Source organism: Chaetodon auriga, chromosome 10, assembly GCF_051107435.1.
Source record: "Chaetodon auriga isolate fChaAug3 chromosome 10, fChaAug3.hap1, whole genome shotgun sequence".
NCBI lineage: Eukaryota > Metazoa > Chordata > Actinopteri > Chaetodontiformes > Chaetodontidae > Chaetodon > Chaetodon auriga.
The window spans coordinates 23296479-23311696 of NC_135083.1; the positions used below are offsets into that span (position 1 = coordinate 23296479).

Sequence of the window (15218 nt, forward strand, 5' to 3'; positions counted from 1 at the left end):
TGTGTAGGCTCACAGGTTAAGCCATAGGCTACCAATCGTTCCTCAAAAATGTAACCACACCTTGCGGCTACATTTGATGATACCAAATACATACAAAAAGTTGAAGAAAGAATCAGTAACTTCTTCCTTTAATGCCTTTCATCTAAAGTCATTTCCAATGTAACCCTTCTGTTCACCATGATTCCTGCTCCCTATTACTATGAATTAACCAATGTAAGTACAGCGATTGGCAAAATAGTACCATTCAGAGGTGGACCTACTCACTATGCTCATAAATGAATAAAAATGTATAAACACAGTTGCTGCTGGGAATATATTCAAAGCACGATACAACCCAATCACAATCTCTGGTGGACCTCTAAAATCAACATGCTGACATGCTCACAATGACAAAGCTAACATGCTGATGTTTAGCAGGTATATTGTTTACCACGCTCACCATGTTAATTTGGCATGTTAGCATGAAATATTATGCTTTTATGCTGTGGCCTTCAGCTAAGGTTGATGAGAATGTCAGCAGGTATTTGGCCATAATTTCTAACCTGATGATGGTGCTGGATGAAAACGGGATACACAACAGTATTACAATTTATCCTGAGGAGAAACATATGAATGACTGCATGAATTCTTCCAGTAGTCATCTGACATTTCATTCAAAGTACAAATGTCAACCTGACAACTGCTACAGGAAAAATGAGGGGCCAGACGGATTCATCATTTTGGGACCAGGAATATCTGTTTTAAATGTTGACCCAGTTCATATCAGGGATGTTGAGATAGTCTAGTGGATGGTTGAAAACTTTGACCTGCTACTGGTTCTTAATGACAACCATAGTCACTGGGAGTCATCCTCGGGAGATTCTGCTGCTGTCCCTCGAGTAGTGCTGCTAGCATGGCAGCATGGCAAAAATCAACACCATGCAACTGCAACTATTCAGTCAACTTCTTGCCAGCATCGGTACAGGTCAGAATCACACATTAGCATTTAAGCTAATCATGTGTATCGGGTGCCTGATACAGCAATCAGTTTTTGTCATACTGCTATTAAGGAAACACAGAGTATGTGCAGTTGTTCATTCTGTCTTGCCTGATTGGAGGATTCATACGTGATGCTACTTTCTCATTTCAGCCATGACCATGACTATCCTAAATATTTGAGTTCTTACCAAGAGACTTACTGACTGTCCATACATCATCACAGAGGAGACAGATCCAGACAGGGTCATGCTGGGAGTCTGGCACACATCAGGCAAAGCCCTTTAAAGGCTCACAGCAATGAGAGCCAGTGGATGGTGTTTTTATTCCATCATGTCTGATGAAGCTATATTATATTATATTATATTATATTATATTATATTATATTATATTATATTATATTATATTATATTATTTAAGTTGTTCCTAGGGCTAGTGATTCATTATTTTTTTTAATTACTCAGTCCAAAATAATAGCTTAAAACCTAAGGTTAATAGAGTTTTATTGACATGAGATGTAGAAACAAAGCAGTAAATCATCACATATGTTTGGTACTTAGTAAATGACTAAAATGAAACAAAAGGAGACTGTACATTTATAGTGGAAATTAGCTGATTAGCTGGAAAATACAGACCTGTTGTGTTAAAACTGAGGTCAGTGGTACAATTCTATTTGGCAGAAAGCTCTAACTCTGAAGTGGCATGTCAGTATGAAACCATATCTTAGCAGCCTGTCTTCACCCACTCTATCAACACCAGCACTGCTGTAAACTCCATTCCTTCACTCTATCCACTTACTAATGTTTCTATATTAAGAACCACTGACCCCCATCCCCTTGTTTGACCACTGGAGTGCTGTACATACACATTTCATCAGAGGTATTCTGTAGTACATTACACATACACCACTTAGTGGTCTCTTATTACTGTTTATTATGACTTCAGTTTTTATGCATCCGAGGAAAGTACAGACACTAAGTCAGTGCATGTTGCTTTATATTATATATTAAAAAGAATTTTCTGGGGATTTTGGTTATATACTTTGTGTTTTATTCTCCAACAGCCCTGCTGCCAGCCTTTGAAGATGCCGTGATAACTGACAGGCCTGTTTTGAATGCCACACCTCAGTATATTGGTCCATGCTTCCACTCATATCTTCCACTCACGCTAAATTTTAAAACTCATAGTTGAAAAGCTCTTTCTCCTTTGAAGGCTCCAATACTCCTGGATTCCGCAAGTTAGTTACTGTGTGTCATGGTTCAAATCGCTGGGTGACATATGGTCTATCCATGACTTCCAGGACTACCCATGCCTGTGGCTTCTGATAGTCTGGGCCACAACTAGACCCATGAAAGAGAGACAGCAAACTGAAAACTTGCTTGCCTCCACTTTCTAAGTGAGATACAAACTTAATAGCGAGAAGTGTGCTCTAAAATGTTGAATGTTATAAATGGACAAATGTCTCTGATGGTACATAGCTGGTTAGCTACAGAATATGTTGGCTTGTTTGATGCAAGATTCCCTTCTCCCTTTTCAATGTTTGTAAGCCATTTGGAGCTATGACAAGCTCCAGTCAGTAGCACACCACAGAAGTTGATAGCACATGTAGTCTGGCATTTCTATGTGTTTATTATTATTTAATTCCTTTAATTCCTCTTGTGTATAGTGTAACACAATTGTAGTCATATAATATGTCTTCAGATGTATGTATGAAATATGATGTTCATTTTTCTAGTAGTAGTTATATTAATGTAGGTGTTTATTTATTTATTCATAGATATCTTTATGACAACTGAGGAAACCCATCCACTGATCAAGATTTATACATGTGTATAAAAAGTTAATAAATGTTCAATAACATAGTATGAGGATGCATATGTTATCCTATATCTTATTCTGCCTTATTAATCGTTGATCAGCCATTTTATCACCAATTATAAATACTTTTTGGAAGAACTTATAGTTGTTGGTAAATACATTAACAATCACTTAAAATATTCTTATATCTGCTTACAACTGCATTATAATTGGTCTATATACACTACTCCTAAATGCAACTAAAGGTGAATAATTTTGTAATCACGTACACTAAATCAGCAGCCAGGGATAAGTGGTACATAATGACAATAATTATTCCAGAGTTATGTGGACCGTCATTTTTGCGGGTGTGATGGTCGTGAACCTTGAGAACTTAAAAGCAGCAGTTGAAGAACGTGGCTGGGAATGTTAAAGCTGTGTGTATGTACAAATGTGTGGGTGGATGTTGTGCATGCCATGTGCACATTTGTGTGTGTGTGTGTGTGTATGTGAGCGAGACTGCCATGGAACAAGATGAACCATCTGTCACCAAGAGTTGGACTGTAAAGATGCAGTTTCTCACGCCCAAGAACCCTATACCCACAATCATTACTGGCGATTAATAAATCTTTTCTTCCACAGCAGGTGCTTCTACCGAGTGTTTGAACATGTCTATGTTTCAATGCGTGGTGGGGTGAAACATTTCACTCTTGTAGAATGGCTGAAACCACTCTTGCACACCATGTGCAGACACACAAGCTAAGCCACGTAAAAGAAAGTGTCTGCAAAGTACCCAAATGACTGAAACATCATGTTCAGGCAATTTGAGCATGTAGAAAGAGTGAAATCACAACCTCACATTAACGGTCTGGCCAGGGGTCAGAACAGCTGTCAGATATGGTCTGTGATAAGGGCGACACTTTTGGAAATGATGACATGATAATTCACTTTCACACAGGGCTAAATTTCTCAATCTTAATGTTCAAGCCTTGAACTAAATGACATCCAGTCTGCTGCCTATTTGGCTATTGTTCAGAACAGCTGCAATTTGCAAAACAGTTGCTGTCGATTTGCCTTACAGTTAGGGAAAAATTTTCAGAACCTCGAGTAAATACTGAGGGAAAAAAGTCTGGTCTTAAAGAGTCAATTCTGTACCATGAACAGGGTTAAGTGATGCATTAAAGCTGCTTTATCAATACTTTTATGTTAACAATGGATGTAGAGACAGTGTCCTATATGAACATAATTCCAAATGAATGCTAATCTGCTGGATGACACAAGAAATAGGCAACTGTTTGCTGACATGTTTGCCATATCATCTTCATAAGGTTATTATACTGTGTGTCAGTGGTGTTTTTTCAGTTTCTTGTGCTGCCCCCAAGTGGCTTATATATCGCTTCATGCAGGTTCAATTTTCAAAATTGTAGGGGTCCCTTGGGATGCCGCACCTAAAACCAAAGGTCCTGATTTGTTTTCATTTATTGTGTATTTAGCACATAATATTTAAAACTGGAGAATTACTTGTAACTCCCTGGATTATATAGTGGAGTGGGAAGTTGAACTTTGGTGTGTCTCAGCTGGTAGCTTGTCCTGTCCGCCAGAGAAGAGCAGTATAAGAGCACTCCACCTATGCTCATGCATATAAGGTTACAGTGTGTCGTCTTCAGTTTCTCACTGCGCTAGATGTATGGTTGTCATAGCTGTCATGTTTTTTTCTGAGTATATGTAAAATATCTTGGTAATGGGTAATATGATTGCTCTATCATCAACCTTATTTTTGGAAGCAGGACGTTAGCTATGTAAGTAGCCTGGAAACCACCACGTCTTATCTATTTCTACACCTGTTAAAAAACCAAGCTACAGCACATAAATAAAACAGTTTTAAAGTTGGTGCAAGGAGAAGTTTTTGATTGAGGGGAGCTGTTCTTCCTTGCTTCAAGGCTCTGAACGATGGAAAACAAGTATAGTTTCCCATATCAGAGATCTTCACCGATGCAAAATTTCATGCCTGATCCCAAAAAAGACAAAAACGTACTTTGGAACCAAACTGGACCAGTCAGTAATAATAATAATAATAATAATAATAATAATAATAATAATAATAATAATAATGATTTAAAAAAAATATTGCAATAATAACAATGATAATAACTATTATTATTAGCACTGGATGCTACTCAATAGATGTATAAATAATAACTGAATGGGCTGAAGTTTACACCGCCGCTTGCATTTGCTTTGAATGTTATAGCGCATCAGCCGTTTTTTCTTTCTTTTCTTTTTTATGGTACACAAGACCACCAGCATCAAACACGACATTTCTGTCTCCACGATTGACAGTTGCGTCACCCGCCTTTCTGATGACATCTGAACTTGTGCATGATCATGAAATAAGACGTCCTGTGATCGGTCAGCGTAGTCTTATCAATCATCAAGTGTAATAAAGATAACTTCAACTATTTGCCCTTCTGAATTCTATTAACGATTGCTCATTTGTTGCCACATCTGCTACTATTGGCATTGGTAATTTGCTGTCATTTGCTCTCCGAGATGGGTCTAATGAGGCCCTTGTGGTTTTTTAACCTTATTTCCCAGCCTCACTTTCTCATGCTAATGTTACAATGTTGCAAGCCATAATACATATATGCACACAAAAAAACACACAAACACAACCACATAACACTGTTATCCATAATCAGTGCTGTCTGATCACAGTTCTCTGTATTATGTCTAATTGGTATTAAACATATGGTCAAACAGAACTGGGACCCACAGTAAGAGGACAACATCTGACCCGGACCTGACTGACTTTATAAAATGTGGATCTGGGTCACAGGTCCCATGTTGGATCTCAGGTCCTTGGGTCCAGGTCGACCCATGAAAACCTCCATCCCAAATGTCAGTGTTCCTGTGAGAGTCCAAAAGATTTTCAACTGCAGGCACTATGAACAATTCATTAATCCAGCACAGGGTCTACTCTGTCAGCAAGGAACAGATAATCATTTGGAAACATTAGCCTTATTACCGCTGATGAACTTTCCATGATGTGGAGGTCGAAACGGGACAGGTTAATATTCCCTCCAGTTTGTTCTGGAATCGATAGCCATGGCTTAATTTTCACCACATGTCAAAAACAGGACAATTTTGAATGCCTCTCTAATATTAATCGTGGAAAATAACCATACTCATCTCACTGATATCCCTGAACTGACAGCTGAAAATACATTGCATGGTGTATCTTCTTAAAATTGATCTCAAAATGTTTGGCAAAGGAACAGCAAGAACCCTGCTTGCACTGAGCTGGTTTCTCTACACAGCTCTGTAATTCCATTCCTGTGAGACTATGAGGACAGTGGTGGTATCGTAATGGGACGGGAAGTTGGGATATGGACCCTGTCTGGCGCCTCGTAGACTACTCTGTACCACGCTGGGATGTAAAAGATCCCAAACATGACGTGACCCCGTGTCTGTGGTGACAGCGTAACATGATGATCACAAACTTCAAAACACGCTCCATAACATACAGTAATTTTAATCACTGATGGCAGCCTCGTGCAGCCCGACTGAGCACACAGCAGGGTTGCAGTGATGTTAGTGGACTGCTGCAGATTGGAACAGGATGGTTTTAGACTCCATGCGGTAGAAAAGATAGATACACCTGAAATGGCCACATCTAAACTTCAATAGACTGTATAGAGCTAGTTTGAAAATTTAAAACCTCCTTCCATCCTAACATCCAACCACTTCACTTCAATGGGTCAACCAATCATCTGAGCTTTATACTAGTTATTTACAACAAAATGACCTTTGTAGCTTTTTGCAAAAGCCAGCAGACCTGGACTACAGTGACTGACACCTCATTAACCCTCCACAGCCCTGCAGAGGCCAACACACCAATGTATCTGTTTCTTTGTATCATTAGTTCTGCTTGTGTGGATGCTTGGTTCCCCCAGAATAACTACAAGAGGTCACAATGTTGAACAAGTTCACAGTAACACACACATGCACATACACGCATGTCCACACACTTACTTGCACACAGGTGCAGATAACAACACCCCATTAGGCCAGCCTGAGCTGTAGGCAGCACCCCAGGGGATGTGTCTGGTATGAGTGCCACAGCTTGAGTGCATTCATGCCTTCCAGTTGAGGACCATGATGGTAAGACTCCCACTGGGCTGGTGCTGGCTTTGTTTAAGCCCCCATGAAGTAGAAATTTCGACCCTATTTCGAGAGATGATGTGATTCTATTCAGGTGTAAACCATGTACCACACAAAAAAAGTCTTACAGGACGCGCTAATGGTCAGCATGCTAACATGCTCACAATGACAATGCAAAAATGCTGACCTGAAAAACAGACAAAAGTTGTGGACTGAACCTCCAAGGATAGAATGATGGATAGAATGACACTGGCATCTTTAGAGCCAAGCTGCTAATATGGCTAAAAAGAAAAAAAACAAAAAAAAAAAAACATGGGTCATCCTGATCAGAGAGGAAATGTGTTTTTTTTTTCATGGTAATAATGTAACATGGGAGATGACATACTGTAGGATACCAACATAAATTCACAGCTTAACCAGCCATGCTTCCCTCACATGGCTTTACATCATGGCAACCATTTCTCCTGTATTGTTGCAGGGGAGGACTTGACCGTAAAAGATAAAGTTCAGTGCTCTCCACTATCTGAACTGCTATCTCTCTTACTGATCACTCATAGAGCCTTTTTTTCTGCCTGAACAAGGAAGAAGTTTATCACAATACCAACAGTTAAACCATAGTGTGGCAGGGGCCTTGCAAGGTGTGTGTTATTGTTGTCTGCAACAATAACACACACCTTTGTGTGTGTTGTTGAGTTGAGTGTTGAGTGCAATGTGTAATCTAATCAGAGCATCAGACCTATGTGTTGTTCCATGTATTTACTTTGGCGTCAGTTTGGGAAGTGGTTACAAATCTCTGCAAATTTGAGGAATTCAGATCTTTTACTTCAGTAAAAGAAACATATTCAAAAACAATTCATCCTGTATTGAATATGTTAATTATTTCAAAATACTTAAACCTGCAGTGCAGGACTTTTACATATGAATGAACGTCTATTACATTTAAGCCCTTGCCAAACAGGTTCACACAATGCTGATTAAGCCTGTCACCACCAAGTAAACACAACAACAACAGTACCAACAACAGTTTCACAAGGTGTTCCTGATCCCATGTAGTAATCCTACATGTACATATACAATCATGTGTTCACAAAGTGTTGAACCTCTCTCCATCCAATATATTGTCTTTGTTCTGTTTTCAATTGAGCATGTGTCAAAAAGGATTAGCAAATGATCACGTTCAGTTTTATTTATGTTTTACACAGCAGCCCAACTTTTTGACCATCTGCTTGAAAAATTAAATACCATGTAGAGAAGAAAAGTGTGGTATTTCTTAAATTGTAGTGACACGTAGTTCCCTACAGTACTCAGCTTTGTGCCAAAGCATTTTATTTATTTTTATCCAGTCAGTCACAAAAGTCTTGACTAGGCTTAATATTCACCTGCATGACTTTATTTAGTCACCTGTGTTAAAAGGCTAAAATCACCGTGTTTGATATGTATGCTAATTCCATGATCACTGACCATAGAAGCACTTTTTAATCTATTGTCCCTCTATGCTGTGTCCGTGTGTGTGTGTGTGTGTGTGTGTGTGTGTGTGTGTGTGTGTGGGTCTGCCCTTTGCAGAGCAGTTTGTAATCAGCTGTCAAAGTGGGCTCTGTCCCCATCGCAGCAGTTGAGAGCAGAGCTGTACGGCGGCCAGTGAAAAGCTCTCAGGTCCACTCTGCATGCTGATCCATGCAGTGGCAGCAGCAGCAAACGGGGACAGACAGGACGGACATTCAACCTGCACTTCAACAGCCTATTGATTAACTGTATTTCGTAGCAGCTGTGAGCATAGCAGTGTGAGTGTGTTTTCAGTCAGTTTGTGTGTTTAGCTTGCCTTTTTCAGACTCCTGTGACTGTATTGGAAACCAAGTACAAAAAGGTGAGACTTGAAGTAAGTGATCTATATCTAATCATGGTTGATATCGGGTGACATGCATTTTGAATGCTCTGATTACTTCCACTGTTAATAGTAAATTACCACTGACAAAACATAAACTAAAAATACTTACACATGAGGTTCAAACATCTACACTAGCAATATGTGTATAGTGAAATGCAGTGTGACATGAAGTATAAATGATAAAAGTTAAGGATAATAAAGTATGATTATGTAACGATTTTATGTGTACAACTCTAGGCAAACTAAACAATACAGTAAACTAGCAGAGGATGGAGTGCTAGACAAGGCCGAGGATATACAAAGAGTCAGAGGAAGGAGTTCATCATCCTAATGCGCTGAGGAAAGAGTCTGTGTTGGATTTATGGCCACAAAGGTGGATTAAGGATCAGTGTAGCGAATATCAAAAAATCTTTTCAATAACATCAAATAATCTTTCAGTATATTTAAGACATGACATTTTCTTACATTACTGAAAATGTTTTTTGTCTTTTACATGCATTGTACAGTCTACACAATGGTACATATGGGGCAGAATATATAACTGAGAAGTCAGATCAACCAGGCCACGGCTCAATCAGTATTGTCCAAAAGAGGCATTTGTACAAACGCAAATAAATCATGTTTGTTAAGTGCAAAATATGGCATAAATTGAGATTTTGTATTTTAAGTATATAATAAAAACTAAAAAGTTACATTATTCATGTGGTAAGTATTGATTTTTATGTTTTGTATGTACTTTTCTGCTGAAATTGTGTCTGAAAATACAGTGTGAGTGTTTTCATAGATGTGACTGGCATTTTGTTGCATTCCTATCTTTTAATAATGCATATAGCGATAATAAAAAGTTTTCATAGTTGTTCAACTGCCACAGTTGAAGGTGGGGTGAAAAGTCAAAGAGGCAGGGGAGACACAAAACAACGTTAAATACGGGGATAACACTGCACATCAGACTCCTGGAAGACATTCATAGTGTTGCAATCAGCTTTTCACACAGTGACAGATATAGCTGTCAAAAAATGAAAAAAAAAAAAAAAAAAGAACTAGAAAGCTCAAACCCTGTTTACTTTCTTGCCTCAACGCAGCTGACAAATCATGGCGTGAAGTGGGTGTGAACGTCAGGTCGGCAGATTTGGAAAGTTACAGAAATGGTCTGACACAACAACCCTCTAATCCGCCGTCTGAAAGGTGTAGGGGAAGGGGGTTTCTCAAAGCTGCAAACTTTGCAACCCTATATTTTTTAACATAGTTGATTTAGTAATCACTTAACAGAAATGGAAAGCAATTGAAAGATGAAATTGGTTTGTAAAGAAGTGATATTTCCTCTTAGCTATAAAAGATACTTGAACTTGAAATGCTGTTTTTTGTGATATTCCAATACATATACACTTGATAGCAGCCTAATATGGCTGTTCATACCTCTATGATGAGTGAAAAAGTCTTTCTTTTGTCCTGTCCCTGTGTGGGTGAAGATGATTGAGCTGGGCCTCGCTGATGGAAGTCTGATCGATGAGCTGATGGAGCTGACGGCACAGAGCCTCTGTCACCTGGAGATCCAGGAACACTTCAACATCGTCAAGGAGATCGGCCGAGGCAAATATGGCAAAGTGCTGCTGGTCACACATCGCTTCAGGGGTAAGACTGCATTTTGACTTCTAATCTATTTTAGTACAGAATAACCTGGAAGAGATTTCTTTCTTTTCTAACACCAATTACAATATGTGCAAAGATCATGAACTCTGCATTTGCTAATCTGATGCACTTTTTCCCCCCTGAAAAAGGAGGTGATGTGTTTTGTGGCTCCAGTATTAGTAACACTGGGTTGCTTTCAGTAAAAAGTTGAACAAATTGGTATTGAAAAATGGTAGATGATGACCACATTTTGTAGCCATTTTTAAAGAATAGAAAAGTGAACAATTAAGTTATTTGTGTAATTAAGTTCTGTGTTTAATTTTTGCAACAGTCAGCCCATTTACAACAGTTAGAAAAAGAAACATTTTTTTGTACCTAGGCTGTTATATTGTTATGGAGTGCTGAAATCCAGAAATGAGAAATTTCTAAAAAGAAATAAATTTGTAAAACATTATAGGCAACGTAAATTTGTTGTGTATGACCCACTCTTCTGACTGGATGAGAACCATAAACCCCAGGCTATCCTTGTAGGAAGAGAGCTGAGCCAAAGTGGAGCAAGGACCCGGTCGGTGTAGACAAAGGAGAGCGCTGAATGCTGAGCATGAGCTGGCATGAGGCTGGCTGGCTGGCTGATGGCCTGGAGGCTTTGAATCTGAAAACCATTGGAGTGGGGGGTGACCAGGGGGAGTTTAAGGTTGCAGAAGAGCTATGCTGCAGCATATTGGGTTATTGTTACGATATACAGTGAAAACCGGATTTCAGTGCAGTATCACTGGCATGGCCGTAAATATTTGTAATTTTCCATTTCTTTAGTAAGGCAAAGAAGATGTGCATGAACAGTGATATAATAACAGCCCAAATGAAGTATGGATGATCTGCAGGGACTCCCATGGCCTTAAAAGTGATGCCCAAAGCCTCGACTAAGCTGCAAGGCTTTCTGAGAGAGTACTGCATCTCCTTACACCTGTCCTGTCACCCCTGCATTGTGGGCCTCTTTGGCATCGCCTTCCAGTCTAATGAGCACTACTGCTTTGCCCAGGAACTTGTCATTGGGAGGGACCTGTTTGCTGTCATCCAGCCAAAGGTTAGTCAACACTGGCAGAACAAAACTAAGAGACTAAGAGACTAAGACTAACAGGTCTGTGGGGTTGTTTTTAGTTACAGCAGTGCTTTGACATTGTGAGCATGCTAACATGCTCACAATGTCAAAATTAGCATGCTGATGTATAATGGTTTCAATGTCCACTATTTAAGTTTTGTGTGTAAGCATGCTAATGATTGTTTATTAGTACCAGCACACAAAATACTGCTGAAGCTGATGGATTGTAGTTTTTGAGGGTCTTTGGTCATAAATCAAAGTATTGGATGGATTAAAATTGACCTGATGATGGCTGTAGATGAAATGTTAAGATTCATAATCCAATTCATTACAATTATCAACTTGTTGGATAGTTTAATCTATAATAATGCATTATTTTGTTTGTTTGTTTGTTTGTTGATTCTTAATTTTGCCCATAATATTTTGCCCACCAGAGTGGCTAACAAACAAAGTGTAATAGGAAAATAAATTAGTAAAATCCAAATGTCTAGACCTCAATGCCCTCGTAAACTCAGACTATAGATTTAATTGGTGCTCCCAGAAGGATCCAAAGTGCCTATGGCAGTCCAAATCCACAATTTATGAAGTTCAAATGAGGGCTTATGTGGACTTTTACAGAGTGAGGTTGAAGAATCTGTTGGGTGAATTACCAAAGTTCAACATAGATGGGACTTTCAGTTTGCAGCAAAAGAATAACAGAATAGATAAATGTATAAACCTGATGCAACATTACTTGCATCATGTAAAAATATTTAGCAATAGAATTATGTAAAAATATGAAAAGGGAAATTATTTCAAGTTCAAATTTATTTGAAAAACTTTTAAAAGTGACTGTGGCCTGTCTTGAAGTCCCGCATTCTCGCAGACTTTATGTGATGACACAGTAAGTATGCCCAAAGTCCACAGGACCCATGCTGAAAGTAGAGGGTGGACGGTTGGATTCAGTCTTCTTTCTTCATGCTTCTGCTTTGCTATGTCGTCACTTTTGATTCTGGTACCTTTGTCTGATTGTTCTAGGTGGGTATCCCAGAATCTTCAGTAAAACGTTGTGTCCTCCAGATTGCCAGTGCTTTGGAGTTCATCCACAGCCATGGTCTGGTCCACCGTGATGTCAAGCCTGAAAACATCCTCCTGTTGGACAGTCACTGCTGCCAGGTCAAGCTGGCAGACTTTGGCCTGGCCCAGAAGAGAGGCACTCTGATACGCTTCATCACAGGAACCCTGCCCTACATGGCCCCAGAGCTTTGTACCATGGCCCTGCAGGAGGGCCAGAAAGAAGTGACCTCTCCTCCGCTCAGTGTGGAGCCAAGTCTGGACACCTGGGCCTTTGGGGTGGTTATCTTCTGCATCCTAACGGGATACTTCCCCTGGGAGCGCTGCATGGACTCGGACGACTTCTACGAGGAATTTGCAGACTGGTGTGGACTGGAGGAGAAACCTAACACTGAGGAGGACATTCCTCCTTTGTGGAAAAGGTTCACTCCTGAAGCTATGGAGATGTTTGGTAAGCTCCTGGCTTTGGATGCAGGAAAGAGGTGTACAGTGGGGGAGGTGAGAGCGTATGTGGAGAAGGACTGGCTTAAAAAGGTAAATGGGACCGGTGAGCAGCAGCAGACAGTAGAAAAAGAAAAAGTCAGTGGCTTCGGGAATAATCCCGGGCATGGCGAGGTAGAGAAACAGCCTAATACTTCATAACGGACTGCACTTTTCTATAATCTGTGGCTTCTAAATGTCTTGACAGCATGTAGAATATACTACAATATAGACATTAAATCATAGGTGCCTGGTATCAGGCATGTGATTTGCAGTGATAGTCACATATGGTGTGAGGGATGACACATTATTCTAAATCTTGTGTCCTGGAGTTCATTTAAAAGACCATTTGACAGCAATAACAAAGGGTCCACAGATGTTGGCCTTCCTGTGGTGATGAAATACGCACAGCCTTTACTTAAGTGAAAGTCCTGGATTCAAAATTGTGCTTACATCTAAAAGTACACCAGTGTAGGGATTTTAGCTAGTTTATACTTGTACCACTGCAGAACAATCTCAACTGAGATGGGACCTGCATCATTACCTAATCTGTGGCCCTGTCTTGTAGAGCGGCCTTGTTTCCAAATCTAGTTTTAAGACTTAATTTTAGGTTACACCACACTCACATGGGAACAGGTCATACTGATTTGTCTCTGGGGCTTGGATTGCTAATGAAGAAGGGGAGCAACAGGGGCCCCAAAACAACTGACCTGTTCGGAGGGTTCGGGTCCCCCTAAAAGTAACTGCAGCTGTATAAATGATAAATGAAATAGAATAAAAAGCAGAAGGCAGGGACAGTCTAATGAAATACATTAGTTGCATTATGATAAAGAAGGATCAAATATTTATATTTTATATGATATTTAATATATCCCCATATTTATGAAAGTGCAATACTAAAATGCCGAAGTACCCTTTGAAGTCCAGTTGTTGAGTAAATGTACTTTATAAATAACTAGGTCTAACATGACCCAGGAACCACCCCAATAAGTGGGACTACATTTTCTTGATTGAAGAGACATTTTTACGCATCAGGTTTATGAACAGTGTTTTGTTTTTTGTTTTTTTTTTAGTGACTTTGTCTTTATTTTTGTCAGCTCAGTGCTATAGTGTGAAATTACAATGTTTTAACCACTGGAATGTTATGCGCCTCATGAAACCTTCACATTTTGCATTGTGTTAGTTTACAGCTGTGTGTAATGACAATGTGACAGTGTTGCAGTTGACTCCAGCACCATGTAAAAAAGCATTTGGCTCGACCTAAGACCATTCAGAACGGCCTGTCTTGATTTACATGCATGTTGTACTGAACCGAACAACAGATGGAATTGTGGTTGTGCAGAATAAGTAATACAAGTTTCTGTGGACAGCAGTTAGAAAAATGATTTGGTTATCGCTGTAATCAGCATGCACCAGGCAGCACATGTTTGTTTATCTCTCAGTGTCACTGTTGCTGCACAAACTAATAAATATTGTTTAGTTTTTGAGCTTGAATGGTGGATTGTTTATTTAGATAATTTTCCAATATAGTATAAGGTATAAACTTTCTTTTTCTGTTTTTTGTATTCTGTTTTTATTGTTTTGTTTTAGTACACGCATCATTTTCTGATTTGAGAAAAAAAATCAAAGATTATATATATACACACACACACACACACACACACACACACACACACACACATTACATATCAGTGTTCCACACTGTGTACATCATTCATAATGCTGTATATATAGCCATGCTGTGAGAGCATGCGGACAGAAAATAAAGCATCTATCCATTTAGTCTTGCTCTTTCATCGACTCTCTTGGGCAGATATCATATTAACCTCTTTGAAGTCAGATCCATGACCTATGTCAGCTCTCTGTCTCACTCAGTTTTCAATGACCTTCTTTGGCTCCTTCACATAATAATTTCTGCAACAGCAGGCTCTCCACTGATTGATGTCCTGTTTTTGTTTGGGTGTGCAAGACACCACAGGTACTTTCAGGTCAGGACCTGTCAGCCTCCAAGGAGGGCAGACCTAAACTTGGACTGAGGCCTGAACCCGCTTGGCCCCCTCATGCTTTACAGCATATTTAGGGCATTACACTAACCAGGGTCATCTTTCAGCTGACCCCTGGGCCTGACTGCATATCCAG

General features: G+C 39.5%; 1 protein-coding gene across 2 annotated transcripts; it reads left to right on the forward strand.

Annotated features, from left to right (window-relative positions):
- Positions 1-8535: 8535 nt before the first annotated feature.
- Positions 8536-14571, forward strand: LOC143327337 (serine/threonine-protein kinase SBK1). 2 transcript variants are annotated; one of them, XM_076741624.1, is made up of 4 exons: positions 8536-8797; positions 10288-10450; positions 11329-11531; positions 12564-14571. In XM_076741624.1, the coding sequence occupies exons 2-4, from the start codon at positions 10288-10290 to the stop codon at positions 13239-13241; spliced, it is 1044 nt and encodes a 347-aa protein (XP_076597739.1). In that variant the 5' UTR covers positions 8536-8797; the 3' UTR covers positions 13242-14571. The 2 variants fall into 2 exon arrangements, with proteins under 2 accessions (XP_076597739.1, XP_076597740.1); XM_076741625.1 differs by having other exon boundaries at positions 8618-8797; positions 11261-11531.
- Positions 14572-15218: the final 647 nt, after the last annotated feature.